Source organism: Echiichthys vipera (genome assembly GCF_963691815.1).
Source record: "Echiichthys vipera genome assembly, chromosome: 15".
In the NCBI taxonomy this organism is placed as follows: domain Eukaryota; kingdom Metazoa; phylum Chordata; class Actinopteri; order Perciformes; family Trachinidae; genus Echiichthys; species Echiichthys vipera.
The window spans coordinates 15,469,705-15,488,534 of NC_139840.1; the positions used below are offsets into that span (position 1 = coordinate 15,469,705).

An 18,830-nucleotide genomic window follows, 5' to 3' on the forward strand; every position below is an offset into this window, starting at 1 on the left:
TGCAAAACAGCAGCATGTTATAATTGTGAGCCATTGACGTATTAAAATAAAAAATACTGGTTGCTGTAATTGTCCCTCCTGCCCTTACTTGTCTTTTCTTAAAGCAACTGTATGTAAGTGATGGGGGACAAGATAATTCAGACCAAGGACAAATGAAGTTAGTATGAGGCTTCAGCAGTCTGCATTTACTTGAAAAAAAATGAAAGTGATTCTATTTAATAAGAGAGCTCTTATAATAAGGTTATGTGAGCATTTAGTTTAGATGGCCTAAGTGCTGCCTTACAGAGCTGCTAGCATGTCTGTAGACTATGGTCTCTTAAGATGGATCAATATGGCACGACACAGTAGTTCAATAATTTAAACCCTCTCCTGCCATTCACACGCTAAAGTTCAACTTCCACCTCTGCAAAAAGACACCTACTTATTAATCATTTTGTTCAACCTGTATCATTTAAGGCTCTACAATGTCTTCATAGAAAAACCTCATTCATGTACTTATTGTGCAAATGTGTGGCATGAATATGAATGAGCAGTTATAATGTCATTCTGACCATACCATAATTAAAACAAAATAGACTCATATAGATTTTCAAATTCCTTAGAGACGTTCTTCATTTCTGAGCCTGAAAATGCTGACTGAGGATTGGTTGAAATAAAATCCTATGGGCCATGAAGGTATAAGAAGACATTTGGCTGAATACTAAATTCATGAGGAGCAGACAATAGATCAATTCTGGCAGATCAGTGAAAATATTGATTGATGTGCTCCATCCGTGTCTCATAAATCAACAGTTTGTTATAAAAGTGTAAAAAAATGTTTAATTGTGTAATGAAGTCAAAGTCAAAGGCAGTATTAATATAATTTGTCAGCTTTCCAGATTGAAAACAAGAGTTTGGTTCGGATGGGACGGACGCGGTTCATTCTTATTGATGTTTGATAGAAACACATCACATTGATTGATATGCGCTGTCCTATCATATGAATGTAAAGCAGGAGCAATGTGGTCATCCATTGTTATTCTCTGGCTCGTCCTACGCACACTAATGTGATGTGACAGTGTTTGCTGCACAGTGACAGCTGAATGTGACACAGCCAGCCAACTCCATAGTCAATAAAGTCAGGACAGTAACGGATCTTAAAATAAAACACACAAGCCATTTTTAACACTTTTTCTTTTTTTTAATTTATGTTGTTATGAAAGTACTCAAATTCTTCATAGGACATAAAATAAACACATATAATACAAATAACCTTGGCTGCTGCCCTGGGGTTTAACAAGGAGGTTAAAATGAATGCAGTAATCTGAGAAAATTTGATTTTCCTGCTTAAATCTACTGTTTTCTGATTAATAATGAAGGTTACTACCAGATCAGTCAAACAGGAGTTTCTAAAAAAATAACGCTTGCATTATAACTGATAAAAACTAAACTTGTTAATTTTCAACATCGGTTCACTTCAAAACAACTCCAAGGCAGTTTACTATTTGCCTTTCAACAATCACGCTAAAGCCAAGAGTTTCTGATGAATCTCATTGTATACAATCAGATTATAAGTTATTATTGCATATCTGTAATTGTGTCTTTGCTCAAAGACGTGTACATATTGTCCAAGAGTTGAGACACACAGAGGGATGTAGACCAGTGGGGACATATGTATGTACATATGTACAGAAACACCCAAATCTAGTGTGATGGCAGGTTAATGGGTCTGATGATGGCTGTTGTGGTTTAAGGCTACATCCACACTACTCCATTTTTATTTTAAATTGATAAGAATCTCCATCCGCATCAGTGTTTTAGCTCTGTATGAGAAATAATCACAATCCATATTAAAACACATGTCACATGACCATTCATGTACACTGATCATGCATTGGACCGGTGTGAATAGGAAGCAGATTGTCTTAAGTTACTCTGAGGTTGAAAATACAGAAAATACTATGGGTGAAACAGCAATGGCAAAAAGAAAAACAAGAGATGCCTTTGCTTGGACTGACGACAAGGTGGAACTGATACCGAAAGTAACATGAGTACATGGTGGTAAAGGTGGTACAAACAGATTGGGAGTCGTTACAAAGCAAATACGGCGACATATAAGAGCGGTAGAGCATTATCAATCATTGGAAGAAGCCATGACACAGAAAGGATGAAATCACAAAAGGTAGACTGATGGGAGTATCTGCTTTATCGTTTCCAAAAGTCTCAGTTTTTACCGGTCCAGACTAAAACGTAACCCCACAGTTTTCCAATTAAAAATAGCATCAGCAGCGTTTCCAAATGTTTAGGGAATCGGGAACACTGGAGTAGTGTGGATGCTAGGCATACATGTAGAAAAAGTTATGCATTTTAAGATGAAAATGTATGTTTGTAGTAGTGTGGATTTAGTCTCAGTGGGAGGTGCTCTTTTATTTCTTTTGGAGGTTTGTGGTTCTGCTGTTCTCTCTGGCCATCAACGACCGCCTCTTCCTGCTGGACAAGGCTCCTACAGGTCGGATCTTCATCTCGGTGAAGTCGAGGGACATCAGGTGGCCCTTCCACGGTTCCCAGTTCACTCCCTGACAGCAGGACAGCAGATTTAGCAAGAAAGAGATTAAAGAGGGGGAAGCAAAGTATGGTCAGGAGGAGACGTTGGAGTGATGAAAGAGAAGGGAGAGGAGAAAGGAGGGAGACAAGAAGGGTTGAGAGACACAGAAGAGGCAGGCGGCAATGACAGACAGGCAGAATGACAAACACTAATAAACACCAGCCTCTGGCTTCATTTCATGTGAGTACAAACTTGTTTTGACTGTTATTGCATTTCGCCGGCAAACATTGCGGGAGACATCTGCAGCAGCGACATTATGGATGAAATCTCGGCAAGAGCAGAGAAATCCCCTGGCATTTTCTTCAGTATCAGACTCTTAGACATAATAACTGTTGTTGTTACCCTATCAGCTTGGTAAAAAAACACTTATGGTTTATAGCTGGTGTGAGAAATGTGTTTTCTTATCGCTGCTGATGGATTCAGGCCATTTCTGCTTCATCTCGACAATCCAAAACAAAACAACTAAGAGTGAGCTTGGGCGAACTTGTCTTTGATTGCCGACAAGGGAACAGCCTCCCGGTGAGCACTCTTGTGAGGCCTTTTATGTGTGCATGTGTGTAAGAACCACAAATAACAATGATATGTATTTGTTGCGCATTATAATACCAGTAACAAATTCATAGCGTAGAAGCAGCTTGTTGTGAGTGTCTGTTGAGCTCTCAGGATAACTGAATTTCTTTTAGCAGTCAGTGGTACGCACAATGCAAAATGAATAGAAAAAAAACAGCACAACTCTTCCTTAAAACCTCCAATGACTGCTGAATTAATCAAGAACACTCGCTGAAATTTTTATTTGCCACACTGACATTTTGAGCTGAAGGGGCAAACACAGAGAATAAAACTGTTTTAGTATCCACTTATTATTCACGGGCACAAAGTCTCCAGTATATCTTAACTTAATGAAGCAGATTCCAACCACCCCAAAAAAGAATTCACGGGCAAGGATGTCTGACACCTCAGGGACCCTATGTTAACTGGCAACTTGTATAGTACAAGTATATACAAGTATAAATCTGTCTGCACATAATACTGTCAGTGCCACCTATTGATGGGAAGGCACACTACACCAGAAGAGTTGACTTGAATACTTTGTCATAATGTTAAACCATCATGACTGGTTATGTTTGGAGTATTGTCAATGACAGAACAGTATTCATGTTGTGTTCCCTCCTTTTTTTCCTATTTAAACCCTTTATAAACCCACATTGGTAGATCCACAATAATGGATCATCATAGCACCCTATGACCATCATGTATGATCCAATGCACGACTGCCTCCCTGTTCACTCACCAAACTGTGCCTGTTGTCTCCCCATTTTCCATTGGGGTTGGCCAGATGACAGTTTTTGTACCACCAGGCACCACGGTGGGTCAGGGCACAGTTGCCCAGGGCGATGTCATTATCGTTATCAATAGTAGTCCAGGGCCGGCCTTGGTGGTAGCTCATAGCATCACCTGGGGATCATCAACAATAATATTAGTAAACTTTAAATGTTCACAGTTCTACAGAACAGTCTGTATGAAGTTCAACCTTTGTCTATCAACAATGTATTCTCAGATTTAGCGTTTGCTTACTTTTTCCTCCATGTGCTCCCTTATGGTAGAAATGTATTATAATATACGGATACAAAATATGTCAGCGAACAGTGGTATGTTTAGACGCAGTGTCCCACTTGCTGTGCGTTTGTATCTGTCTGGCTTTAAAGATCACTACAACCCTGCCATCTTCAGATACCACCTTCCCTATATAGCTCCTGTATATAACTGGCTGAATATATTTCTCAGACAAATATCCTACCTATTGTTGATGTGTATTAGATTTCTCAGCATCGCACAGCATGATGGGTGGGGTGCCTTGAAATCCCTCTATTCCCACCCCTGTCTGTCTCATTGCCCTCCTTACTCTCTCTACTTCTTTTCTATAACATCTTCTATTTTGAGTAAAGTGTCAGAGAGGAAATAAAAGTTTTGAAGGCTACACATGCTGTCTTTTGTATTGCTAGGAGTTCAGAAAAGATATTAGGAACAAAGTGCCCACCTGCTGTCCCTCTGTATTTGCCGATAGTGAGTCTGAACTTCTGCTTGACCGGTGCAATCTTAAAGTTGTCATACACAGCATAGGCTCTCTCGCTGCCCAGTCCCAGGTCAAACCTCAGCTCATATTGAGTCGGAGTATTGGTGAGCTCATATATCTTATCCAGACCTGTGGGAACGGCCAGACAGAAAATGTGAAAGCAAGAGAAAATACTCGGTTACTTTTCATATGTGCTCTATATTACATCTGCAGCACTCACCGATCCAAAACTCGTCGGTCATGTCGCCAAAACCAGCTATGTACTGTCTCCAGCGTTTCATAAAGTCCAGCTTGCCAGTGGTACGTCGCTGGAGCACCTGAAAGCAGCAAGCACAGGATGTTCACTGTAAATGTTGGTTACCATCTCCACCATTTAAATTCCAGTAGCAATAACCGTCAACTACTATCATTAACTCTATACTATTACTATACCTAGTAAACTAGGACTGCATTTCCATAAAGCCGGGGGACTATGGTCAAATCAAAGCTCAGAGTTCCAGATATCGTGACTTTTAGTCCTTTGCTCTAAAAACACCAGATCCCACATTACCTATAAGGTAACTCAACAGAATGTGGACATCATCAGGTTAAATTTTCAGATCTTGAGAAGCCCCAGAAGACATTATACAATTGTTTTCACAGTCGGTGGGAATGCTCCTTTAATATTTACCAGTAGAAATTCTGCCTGCATAATAATAATAACAACAAGAAAATAAATAGTATTATTAATATCCTGAAACCTTTTACAAAAGATAGAGTTTTCCATATTTTAGTATGTGCAGTAATTCGTACCAGCCAGCCACCTCCATCAGTCTCCATGTCGCAATAAGCCTCAATTGGTTTGGAGCGGTCGTTGTTGATAAAGACGGTGTAGATACCACTCTTCCTAATTCCGTTCTTCATGATCTGGACGCAGTCCATGGGGAAGGGGTACATGAGGCCAACTATGGGAGAGATGTGACCGTATTATTAATCTTTATTTATGAAGTGATGCCGCTTTACAGCGCAGAGTTACATAACCTGATAAATGTCTGACAAATCCACATAAAAATATGAGGGAAAAATAAGAAAGGAGGACTCAATAAACAGCAACATACACAGAGAACAGTATGACTCAGTGGAAAGCAGTAGTGCACAGACCTGTTCTGAAGACAGTCTCTACCACCTTGCTTCTCTTGTTCCCCCTGTAGGCGATGATGGTGACAATATATCTCTTCCCTGTCTCCAAACTGGATACAGTAAAACGGCTGTCGCTGGCCCCAAGCTGCTTTTCAACCGTCTGAACACGATAAACAACAATTGCTGTTAATCTTACTGAACACTGCGATGATACTGTTTTGAACTTCAGATAGAGATAGGCATTAAAATCTTAAAAAAGGTGTCAAGGAAAAGATCAATCACCTCATCCATGTACTTAAAAATACTGTGCTTCCAGATTCATTTTATTTTGGACCACAAGAGGTCAGTGTTCTACAGAGCTTAAATTTAACATACAACTTCACTGTCTGAGCCTACAGTATTTCAAATGGTAAAGAAACTGTTTTGAAGTGGCATTTGTATGCGTGTTAAGACAAAAACAGGACATACAGTCCAACTTTGTGTAGTTCAATATTACAATTTGTCCAGAGAATTCTCAAAGGAACTGCAGCTCTGCTTTTATCCAATGCAGAAAAAAAGCTTTTTGTGAACTCATCTTTCCACATGAAGGTGTATTCTTGTAATTTATTGTAAGAGTTATACATAACAAATATAACAAATATCTGTGAATATACCTGAATAGCAGTATACTCTTTATGGTTGAAAGAATATGTGTCAAACCCCATGGCTAAATACCTCCATGTTGCCATCCTCATCTCTATAGGTGAGGATGTACCCGTCAATGTCAGCAAGAGGAGAGACCCAGGTCAGGAAAGCAGACTCCGGCGTCACATCTGTTGCCCTCAGGTCCTTAGGGGCATCAATGTCTGTGGATTAGAGTGTATTACAGCACAAGAACAGAAGTTTACCCTATGTTCATTTATACATCTTTACAACTCAGGTCTAGATTGGGTGAGCAGATGACTGCTTTTACTTTAAGAGTCTCTTTAAACAGGTGTTTCAACTATTTTGTTAAATTGTTTTTAATTGTGCTTATGTTTTTACAAGAGTGCAACCTTTCTCATACTCACATGCCAGTTCAGTGTTTCTCTATAGTCTCGCTGGGTGTAGACTGTTGGTATAAAGCCTTCCACTTACGTTATCTCCACTGTCTATTTTGCAATTCTGCTTTGCTTAGCTTTGAGGAGAAACAGTACGTCTGGAAATTCAAGTTTTACTGTCCAGTATCCGTTCATCTTTATATAATTTTTCTATCTCAGTACACCGTTAATGTATTTGACGCTAGATTTTCAGCCTTCTCCACCTGAAGCACCACACCAGAGATGACTATCAGCCACCTGCAAAGTTACAATAGGCTGAAAAAGTGGGTCTGACACAAGGACGCCTGCTGTAACAATGAGAGTCATACTTTATTCCTCTTCACATCCAATCATCAGTTTTTCTATCCCCCAAAAAATGGTAATTATATTTTAATGGGAGAAAGTAGTGTGAACTGTGACAAATTCAGTAGTGCCATTTGTGGTGTCATAAGTAGAAAGTAATGCTGCTGAAAAAGTCTGTGAAATACACTGATGTTGGTTTGAGACTCTAACTGACGTATTAATGGTGCTTGTTACTAGGTCCAATAAAATCACAAATGTAATAACATGTGCTTTTGTGTGTCCCAGATGATATCTTTTGACACAATGGCTTTCCTATCTGAACCTAGCACTGCGTTGGTCTGCAGCCATCAACTGTTTCTAATGAGTTACGACGAGACAAGTTAATAATCCAAACCTCGGCCGTTTGCTGCCTAATTGAAAAAGATCCAGCTTTCACTTAGTGGTCCCAGGTGATTTAACAGATCATCTGGCTCACACAAAGATACTACTGTTGTAACCCGTTCACCATGTGCTGCCGCTGCTATTTTTACCCCTCACTAAGTTACCAGACATACCCGGGGACCTGGCCTGGCAAACATTTCCTGCCGCAGCAGGAGCTCTGGTGCTTCTTGGTAGTTTAAAAGTTCAGAGTGAACTAATTTTGACTTTGAAAGAAAGCAGATCAAAGGACATAGACCATAAGGATTGATGGATCGTTATTTTGTGTGTGCAAATGCATCATCAATATTAAATGACTATAGAAAGCAATACCTTAGATCACTTGGTCTCCAGGTGTGTAAAAACTTTGGTACATTATTAAAGTTTGACGGAATTAATGTTTTTGACAGCAGTTTTGAAGGTTACACCTTATACTGATAAAAAGGCACAAGTTACGGTGTGTTCATCAAAAAGTCCAATAGGTCTCACTCGTGATACAAAACACCACAGTTCACTCTGTGTTTTTCCTGACTGCTGATTCTTAACCTTTGAACCCTGAGAATACCAGGGTATGCAGTATTGTCACATAGAACAGTCATAAATAAATAAAATGCACCCTCAATTGCAGAAATCTACAACCCAATTCAATGCTGTTTTGAGTGAATTAAAATCATGGGATGTTTTCAACAATTGTATAGGAATATAATCACTGTAATTCTTGTCGTCTTCATCTAAAAGGATTCAACTTTCCTTCTGTCACATCTGTACCCAACAATGCTCCAAGATAGTGACCTGTTACTGCTTCTAAAGAACAAATATTCCCCCAAACTAGGGCCACATGTAGCAGACCCTCACTGACAGGAAATTCTCATCAGCATTCTCAGACTAAGACCTTTGATTTTTAACAGTAATAGAGCAATAACCTGTTTGAACTTGTTACTGGAAAACAGCTTTCTGCTATGATCACAGCATTATTAAAACAGTGCAGTGGTTATGCTTATGGGCCCTGTGCAGCTTTATGATGTCTCGTAAGAAAGGTATTTAAAACAATCCAGAATCTGTTTTTTCAATGCCTTTTTGTTCATTTTTTTGTTATTTCACCCATATGTGTTCCTATATATCATCCAGTTTTGGTTTAGTGTGTTTCACCTTATGTGGATTTAAAATTCATGGCTGAATTTCATCATTAAAAGGGCAGGCAATTCTAACAGTAAACATCAGATTAATGGGAGGCAACTGGTTTGGGATGACAACCATTGGTAAATGTTTCCACGTAAAACGCTGTTTTGTCCTTGTGTATCAATTTCTTTAAAGACTGCCACAACTGTCAACAAATTAACCTTTTGAGACGTTTAATTGCCATTTGAAGAGAGGGAGTAGAGCTTTGTTATTACCAAAAGAAACCCCTGTCTATTTGTAGTGTATTAACCTGTCTCAGCTTTTGTTGAAATCTTCCTGCTGGATTTGCTCCCCTTGATGGCCCAGATGTAGACAGTGTAGAGGACACCAGGCCTCAGGCCAGTTAGCCTGTAAGAGGTGCTGTCAGACCTGACTGGGATTTCCCCACTAGAGCCCTCAGAGGAGCTGTAGGTTAGGATGTAGCCATCAATTTCTGCCTGGACTGGATCCCATGACACGCTGAAGCTGGACTCTGTTTCATCTCGGGCTAAGAGGTTAGCAGGAGCATCCAGTTCTAGAGAAAGATGTTAGTGGAGGTGGTTATTATCGTACAGATGCAAACTAAAAGAACTACTGATGCAAACTACAAGATGTATTGTTTCATTTCTCACCCAAAGGCGAATAAATGAAATCTTCTGGCATGCATTTGCTAAAATCATTAGTAATATGATGGTAACTGCAAGGAGAAGTATGATATTTACCTCCATATATTACATCATAAAAAATAAGATGCTCTCTTTAAATATAGAGTATATACAGTATATTAGATGTGAGATATGTCTCATTAAACCCTCTCAGTACTTATTTCCCTCTCACTGCCAAAATGTAGATGATGTGAAGGACACAAGCACTCAAGCAGTACATTTTTATGAGACAGCATTGGATCCCGGAGGTGTCTCAATGCTTGAGCTCTCATCATTTAACTGGTGTTCATCTCATGATACAATGATAATGGGAGAACCCAGTTCTCCATATGGAGAATCTCGCCTAAAACAAGGACAGGAGCCCCTGTGGCCGGGTAACCCCGCAGCTCAGCCAGAAATTCTTGAAGTTTGGGGCAATACATGTTAAGCAAATGGTAAAGACTGAGGACATTTGAGTCGTCTGGTGCACCGCTCTGGGGAAGGAAAACCAACGGTTTGCTGAAAAGTCTCCTTTAAACACTCTGTAAACACAATACAGCATGGACTTATTAAATTCCCTATCATGGAAGCAGCTGCAACGAGCTGTGGTTAGAAGGTGAAGTGTGCTCATCATTGAGATACCCGAAGAACCTGGTGGTGGTGGTCAGCAAGAGTTAAGCACGCTGGCAAAATGAGGAAGGAGTCTTTCAAGGCCTTCAGATTGTCGGTTCAGGTAAAAGGATTTTACTCAGGACTTGGAGTGTAGGACAAGGATAAAACATGAGGGGAATTGGGCGCAATGCATCAAATCCTAGTGAAGAGACAGCTGAGCCAAAGAGGCAATCTTCAATCCATGGGTGGTAAAGGAACATGAATGATGATATTGTTGGATACAAGAGACTGAGATGAGGTTCCCGAACATGTTGTCTGACCTCAGGATACATGATGGAGTGAAGAATCGCTGCTAGAATAGCAAGTAGATGCGTTTTGATCACTTTGAAAGAATGGCCCATATGTTTTACGTGAAACAAGGTGGAGGGATTACACCTCTGAGCTGACATGGGACCTGCTCAGGAAGAGCTGGAGTAAGTTATTGGGGGAAAAGGATGTTTTGGTGGCTTAGTCCGCCGTGACCCGCTTAAGAAGTTGGCAAGAAGATGGATGAAGTGATGGATGAATACAGTCGAAAACCTCTTTAAACAAACAAGCTGATTAGTCTACCATGTGAATGACACATTTTTCTTTTGGGGTTTACAAGAGGGTTTTCTTGTTGAAATATCTGTAGAAGATATGGTGTATTAAACATAAACATGGCCCACAAAAGAATATATATATAATAAAGAGTATTTCAATTGAGGCATGGCTATTATTGCTCGGTTTAACAGACAATGGTAGATTTGAGACCTGTCTGAGCTTGTGTCGAGATCTTCTTGCTGGCTTTGGTTCCTTTGATGGCCCGGATGTAGACAGTGTAGAGGACCCCAGGCCTCAAACTAGTCAGCATGTAAGAGGTGCTTTCAGGCCCCACTGGGATTTCTCCACTAGAGCCTTCAGAGGAGCTGTAGTTTAGGATGTAGCCATCTATTTCTGCCTGGGCTGGATCCCATGATACTTTGAAGCTGGACTCTGTCACATCTCGGGTTGAGAGGTTAGCAGGAGCATCCAGGTCTATAGGGAGATGTTAGTGGAGGACATTAATGCACTACTGATGCAAACTACAGACCATTCCATCAACTTTTCAAGACCTGGTCTCCCAAGCTGGGAGAGCTTTTTGTAATAGACTAATTCGACAATGGTTGAAAGCTACATCTAACAACATCATCCATGAAAATACAAAAGTATCTTTCTTTGAAATGGTCTTAAATTGGCCAAACAAACATGCGCGTACATGAGCACTTGACCTCAAATTTTTTGCATTAGCTGGTCAGATAATTAACAGCTGTTGAACAGAAAGTCATAGATCTGAGACCTGTCTCAGCTTGTGTTGAGATTTTCCTGCTGGATTTGCTCCCCTTGATGGCCCAAATGTAGACAGTATAGAGGACGCCAGGCCTCAGGCCAGTCAGCATGTGGGAAGTCCTGTCAGACCCGACTGAGATTTCCTCACTTGAGCCCTCAGAGGAGCTGTAGGTTAGGACGTAGCCATCAATATCTGCCTGGGTGTGATCCCAGGACACCCTGAAGCTGGACTCTGTTTCATCCTGGGCCAAGACGTTAGTAGGCGCGTCCAGCTCTGCGTGGGGAGCTGTGGTTAGTGTTGACTACAAAAGGACATCACTACAACCAGTATAAACATAACAACAACTACACACAGCTGATCCAAATCAACATAATGTGGTTACCTCTTACACAGTGACCGAAGGTTATGTGTAAGAGGGTCGAAAAGTCAAACTTGGATCCAGGTGTTTGGAGTGATTTGAGTTTTTTGGGGTCCTTTAATCAAAATGAGTAAATTACTTTCAATTTCTGTTGCTTAACAAATGTTGAAATTATTTGACTATGTGACATTTTATTTTATCCGTGCTGAATCCAAGTTTGATGTCATTTAACACACATTGTTATGTAAGCACAGCTACTATGAGTATACTATGAGCTAAAGAACATGCAAACTACTATTGAAAACAATAGAAGAAATGACACTGTTATGGTTAAGAAAAATCAGAGCCACTGGTGTTGTAAGATACTAGATGCATCCTGTATGAATCTGGTATTTTTGTTTTCTCCAAATACAGGTAAGGAAGTGCCCACTAAAAAGGGCAACCCTTTTAACACTAAAGATGAAAACTTTTATTATATATACAGCAAATACTGTAGTTTCACATATCTGTATTACAAATATTAATAACAACAATTACTCTTCCCCATATTATAGGTAATTGAGATCACAATTGCTGACATAACCGAGAGCAAAGTGAGTTTGAAGCCCTTTCAGATATTTGTACCCCTGCTGGTTGGTGTGAGTGAAGTTATTGGAGCTAAACATAGAAAAAAAGACATCCGTTATATTCAGCAGACACAAGTGTGGATTTACATTTTCTGCTCTCACACTGTATTCCTGCACATATCAAACATTTATACTATTGGTGTTTAACGTCATGTCAATGCACATGTTAGACCTATCTCTTCTTTCACTGCTGGTATAAAAATGTCATAAAAGTGTTTTGGTTTCTAAAGCAATTTGAATGTATGCCAGTCAGCGCTCAAAAGTGTTCTTCTGCTGCCTCTCTTCAGAGACATAAAGGCATGCAGACAGCAACAGCTGCCAACCTTCACAGCAGCAACGATTAAGAGACAGGAGAACACAAGAGAAACAAAATTGCTGGCTTTGTTAATGACGTAAAATTGGCTCTTCTCAAACTTCTTTGAGACATTCAGCCCCACGGGCTAAACTTAACCGCCTTTAAATGAGGTGTCCAGCCTAATTATGTTAAATAGCCTTTAGGAAAAGAGGTGTTGGTGTGCTCAGTATAAAATATCTACTGTGATGCCTTTCTACTTCTCGCCACCACAGAAAAGACAAGCAAATTGTGGAGAAAACTAACACAGAGAACATCAAAGGGAAATGATTTGTTCATTGTACTACATAAGGGCTATTTGAGGTGAGGGCATCTTGCACAAAGGGGCTTAAGAAAAGGGCCACTTAAAACATATTTCTCTCTGCTCACAGGCTGTAAAGAAGAAAGAAAAAAATGAAATGCTGGGAACACTTGAGATATCTGAGATTTGCAGGTCAAAACATTTGTACATCCATAAAAGTGTTCAAACAAAAGTGTTAGTAATTTAGCTCTTATGTCTAACACCCCAGAAATTATTTGTTGCCATTCAGCATTTATATAAAGGTCATTTTATTATAGTAATTGACCTCGAAATGTTTGCTGTTTTGGATGCTACGTGTTTTACTGATTGTGTCCACTTTGTGTTTGTGTGTATGCATGACTATGCTGCTGCCTGACTTGGCCAGGACACTCTTGTAAAAGAGAATTTTAATCTCAATGAGTCTTTTTCTGGTTAAACAAATGTTAAATAAAAAATAAAAATGTGTAAAGCTCTCTAATTGTAGACACATGAAAGATAAAATGCATCCATCACTTCTGCGATGAACCAGTGAACCAATCCAAAGTTTACCTGTTTCGGCTTCTGTTGAACTCTTCTTGCTGACTTTGTCTCCCTTGAAGGCCCAGATGTAGACAGTGTGGAGAACTCCAGGCTTCAAACCGACCAACCTGTACGAGGTGCTGTCGCGTCCTACAGGGATGTCCGCGCTGGAGCCCTCGGCAGTGGTGTAGCTCAACATGTAGCCCTCTATTTCTCCCTGGACACGATCCCATGAAACTGTTGCAGTGTCCTCTGTTACTTCAGTGGTGACCAGGTTGGTAGGAACCTCCATGTCTGAAGAAGAAGAGATACAATAAGAGACAGCAGACAAAAAGAACAAATGAGGAGTTCCTGTTTGTCAGGGATCCTTTCAGTCCATCCACTGTGGGTATAGAAACTCAGTTGACCAAGAAGCACAATCTAACAGCACCCAAAACAGAAAACTGAAACCTGTGGACAAATATACTGTAATAATTAACATGCGGTTAAGGTTGGGGGACAATTGTGTTTATGTTTTAAAAAAAACAACTCAAATTGACTGTCAGTTAGAAACTGGAAACAAACCATGGCTTCCCTTGTGAAAGTCTGACCTTTTGTTGACCCATCCTTCCTCCCTCAGCGGCTTTATAATAACATCAGCTGACTTCCATCTTTGCTCCAATCATAACTACTAAGGCCATGGTGTTGTCATTCAAACATAAACATATGTTATTAGATGAAGAAAAACTGATACTGTTGTTTTTCTCGGGAGGCCAGCATGAACAAAGCGTGGATGCATTCTACTTAGATCACGCAGGCAGGATGAGCATAAATACAGGAGTTCAATGTACAGTACGGATAAACTCTGGTTTACGCAACAGCATTGAATTGGTGTGTTTGCGAGAAGCAAGAGAGGTCTTTGAAGAAAATGTTATTGATTGTTGTTTTTCTTTTTTTAATCATCTGTCAAGCTCATTATCTATATTTCCATTTGTATGGGCAGGACTGAAGATGACAAATGAACCAACCTCTCAAAGGAAGAGCTCTGTGAAGCTCTTCAAAAGAACATCACAAACACACAACCTACAACCCACGTTCCGGTCCCGAACACTGAGCTCCACAGGATGAGCTGCTGTGAGACGAGGACACAGGAGCATATGGGAGACGCAGGTGGAGAAGTTGGTTGTGAAAGAGTGCGGATCGGCGTCAGTCTCTGTCGAGGGAATCTCGATGAAAGCGAAGACAGAGAGCGACAAAGAGAGAGAAGAGTCACAGAGGCATAGTAAGAGAGACAGAAAACGTGAGGGGAAATGTAAAAGCAACCATCATTTAGGATTATTCCTCTGTGGCAGCGGCTCAGTGGAGGTCAGTCTTGTGCGCAGTCTGCTTCATGAAAACGGATTGACGGTGAAAGAAGAGAGGCGGTATGCTGCTGTCTTACCCTGTACCCCTACTTTGTCTCTCTTCTCCTGTTGTCACTTTTCTGTCCTTGCGGCTGCACTGATTGACAGTCTGTCACGAGCTAAACCGCAGAAATAATTTATTATAGCTCTATTTTATGACGGTTGAATGTTTCCTCCAAGGCTTAAACATGAGAGGTGAATCTGTAGTCTAAGTACTTAAGTGAGCAATACTTAGGGAGCCCAGAAAGCGTTTATCACTACACTACACAGTGACACGGCATATAATGTATCACTCTAAATGTTTGGTAAATATTTTACTGAAGACTATAAAATGCAACATTACCTTTAGAATCAATATAAAATCAGTAGCAGTTTGACATTATACGTGTGAATCTGTTGTGTTTGGTTTTTGTGTATTGCTTGTGTTTGTTTCTCTTTCCCCCTGCCCCTTGTGTTTCTCTCCTGCAGTGTGTTGGCAGGGGCATGGCTGGTTTCTCCAGGCTCAGCTCATCAACCTGGCAATAAAAGCCTGGCTTTCCCTTCTCTAAACTCCTAGATAATACCGTTATGTTCGGTAGTTCTACCTGTGGCTTACCTGAGTTCTCCAGTGCTGGTTTTGCTGCATACGTTTTCCCTGTGCAATTTTCCAGTGAGTAATTACCTGTGTTCTCTTGTGTCCCGATCACCTGGTGTGGCTCGCTGCCTCTTCAGCCTTTGTTTCTATGGCGCTTCAGTTTTTCTGTGTGCTTACTCGCTGGTTTTCCCCAGGGACTTCACTCTCTACTCTCCTATGGTTAAACCTGCGAACCAGCCAGCTCCCCGCCTCAGTGGCCTGCTCCTGTTTTGTGCATTTTTTTGCTAATTAAACACTTTTTACATGACTACCTGTGTCAGATTCTCTGCCTCTGGGTCCTGACTTGAGCTTAATCCTAACAACACGTGTACCAAATGAATCTAATATTATCATCTTTTGTTTGGTTGTTAATACGTATTCACATGTACGAATGGTCACACAGATTGACTAACAGCCAATTTAATTTTGCCAAGGCAAAACACTCCTGCCTGTGATTAGAACTGCAAAGATTATAATCTTTGAGTTATGGACAAAACAAGACATTCGAGAATGTCTTCTTAGGCTTTGAGACACCCTAATCCACATTTTTGAACATCTTCTGAAATTTAAAAAAAAAACAAATAACTAATTGATTGAGAAATGAATGAATGAAAAATGAATACATGGGATACATAACATAAGATGAAAATAAAAGTCTCTGGTATCTGATATCTGGTATAAATAAACACAGCAGAACCTACTTTTCCTGGGGGACACAGACTCACCTCGGGTCTTGATTACACGACAAAGCATTTTTCAGCTACCTCAGAACGTCTTCCCCAGGGTGTAATCTATAGCGGTATGCTTTCCCCATACAGCCAGACATCCAGCAGTGCTTTCTGTCTGCATCTCCCCAGTGATACAACACTGGACTGAAACAGGCCTGACATTTTACTACAAACACTGCTTTTCTACAGTCAGCCTGAAGAGAATGAACCTTTTTGTCCAAATGAACCATGGCAGTGAAACACGTTCGACAGCTTGAAGCAGGGGCTGTTATTGCTTTTTATCCCTCACTACAAATTAACTTAAATTATGGGTTGTAACCATTTAGATAAAGCTGTATTCAAATATATATCTTTAGTTTCCCTCTCCCTCTTTTGTGTTACTGTTTTACCCTCTGTGGTTCCTTTTAAAGGCAGTATAGCTGCTTCTATATTCTATGTTATTAGATCTTTTTTCCAAGCACCACTACTTCTTGAGGGCGCCTAGCATTTGCTCTGAAGTTACAGTGTGTGATGGATTGAGTTCCTCCAAACGTTCTACGCCGCTAGCTTCGTAGCAACAGTTGCTACCATGATACAGAACATGAGCTCTGGCTTTTGGGAAACAGCTTATCCATTATGGGTGGTGTGTTCAGCAGAGGCATCGACCACAAGACGTACAGTCTAAGGCCGTCTTTCATCATTTACAGCCTTGCAGCCTCATTGTACAGTGGAAGCTATACAGTACGTCTGCGGATGGAGCCAAGGGAAAATATATGCCAATGGGCGCCATGCTTTTGGAAATTACAGTATGTCGTGTGTGACATATGTTTTGTTGTGGAGTCCTACGGCTACCACAGGCTTTTTTTCATGTTCATCTAACAATCTATTTGTACCGTAAGCACCTCATAATTCTTTATGACAGAAGTGACCTGTCTATTTTGCCACATCTAGAAGTAGAAGTAACATGTACTATGAATGGATGATACAGTTTGAAAGGACCCTATTGCCATCATAAATCATCCAATCTAATGCCCTAGCAGGTATGCAAATTTCACACCATTAGACCAACAGAGTTATTTTTGTTTTGTAGCTTGTACTAATGCTGTCAATCTCTCCTGTAGCAACACACAAACACAAACAGGCCAACAGGGCTTCCTCAGAGACTCGGTTGCCGTTCCCTACAGTACACTACCTGTCCACCAGATGTCCTGTTTTTTTCACCAGACTTCCTCATTCATATCAAGGAGGGTAAGGACTAAGAAGAACTCACAGCACAATAACATTGGGGTACAACATATGCAAAGTAAAATATGATCTGCAATTGCCAAAAGGCTGTGTAGCTGACGCACTATAAAAAAAAGATATGTATATGGGCTGCCATCCATTCGTGCATACACAATAAGTTCTATCAGGCTGAGCACACCCAAAGAACACCTGAATGACACCATCTCTATATGTCTGCTTTTACCCTCCAGCATCACACCTCCAGTTACATTGCACATGTGTCATAACCCGTTGCACCCATGGGGTCACAGAGTGTGTCTCACCCTTCACTTAATCAGCCTTGATTCATATGCTAACCTGTTCACACTTCCCTCCTCAGTCTCTCACTTACTACTGCGCTCGGGTCCTTCTCCTGCTGCCTGCTCTACTAACCCTGACATCATCATGATCTTTATAAAATGTTCCTTCTCACATTTTCACTTCTGGCATATACTGCACAGAGCTGTCTCAAAAAGCACTGATGGACAGGTCTTAGCCGACAGGGTACTCCCACTGGGCCACATGAGGTGCTATAGAGTGTCTAGATAACATAAAGACTAAACATTTAACTCTTCTACCAAAGCCAAGTCCATCTGCTTTTGGTTACACAGGCATTGGTTGGGACTTTATTGAATCTAAATCAGCAGCAGCCGTAGTATATCGTGTTTATACAGCTTATAATCTTTTGGCAGGTTAGTGACTGTGAAACTTCTACTCCAGTGGTGTTTTCCTTAATGTAAGCTGTCATTGAATCATTTTTCCTCTGAAACTGACAGCAGTCAAAGGAAACCTCTCTCTCTCTCCCTCCCTCTGTCTCTGTCTCTGTCTCTGTCTCTCTCTCTCTCTCTCTCTCTCTCACGCACACACACACTACAAGACTACACAAGTTCACAAGGCCGAGGCCATTGGCCAGCATCATTCACGTTGTCATCTTGAAGATACAACATTCATAAATTCCCACACTGGCTCAATTACTAATTTACATGTTTATTTCAGGAAGATAAAAGTGAGTAGAAGACAGAGGGTAAAAATCAGGAAGAAAATAAGGAAAAGTAACTAGCTAAACAGTAATACATTTTGCACTGCTACATAATGTCACTGAAATTGCCTCTTTGTGACCCATTCATTTTTATATCCTGTCATAGTTATGCTCTTGATTTCACTATAAATATCTAAATTTCTTGTATCCTTATTGTCCCTGTGTACGCGTATTATCCCTGCTCAATTTTACATTAATGTCTTGCTGTAACCACAGCTTTCTTTATTGCTGTTGCACTTTTCTACATTTCCTCCTATTCCTCCTTTTATCTCCGATTGCATATATCTACACCGGACCAATGCAAACAGCATGTTCAGTGAGATAATATGTCAGTGTGGTCTCTGTTGTGCAATGCCAGGCATCATGAAACCAGC

At 40.5% G+C, this 18,830-nt stretch overlaps 1 protein-coding gene across 1 annotated transcript in view; it reads right to left on the reverse strand.

Annotated features, from left to right (window-relative positions):
* Positions 1-1,201: 1,201 nt before the first annotated feature.
* The window catches only part of tnn (tenascin N), a 37,604-nt gene continuing 19,975 nt past the window's right edge, over positions 1,202-18,830 (reverse strand). The window contains exons 9-19 of the mRNA XM_083928032.1: positions 13,483-13,746; positions 11,327-11,590; positions 10,762-11,025; positions 8,985-9,248; positions 6,492-6,622; positions 5,799-5,937; positions 5,451-5,602; positions 4,879-4,975; positions 4,623-4,787; positions 3,876-4,039; positions 1,202-2,555 (exon numbers count right to left, since the gene is read on the reverse strand). Coding sequence (XP_083784158.1) covers positions 2,406-2,555; positions 3,876-4,039; positions 4,623-4,787; positions 4,879-4,975; positions 5,451-5,602; positions 5,799-5,937; positions 6,492-6,622; positions 8,985-9,248; positions 10,762-11,025; positions 11,327-11,590; positions 13,483-13,746 — 2,054 coding nt within the window. The 3' untranslated portion in view covers positions 1,202-2,405. The remainder of the gene's footprint in view (positions 2,556-3,875; positions 4,040-4,622; positions 4,788-4,878; positions 4,976-5,450; positions 5,603-5,798; positions 5,938-6,491; positions 6,623-8,984; positions 9,249-10,761; positions 11,026-11,326; positions 11,591-13,482; positions 13,747-18,830) is intronic.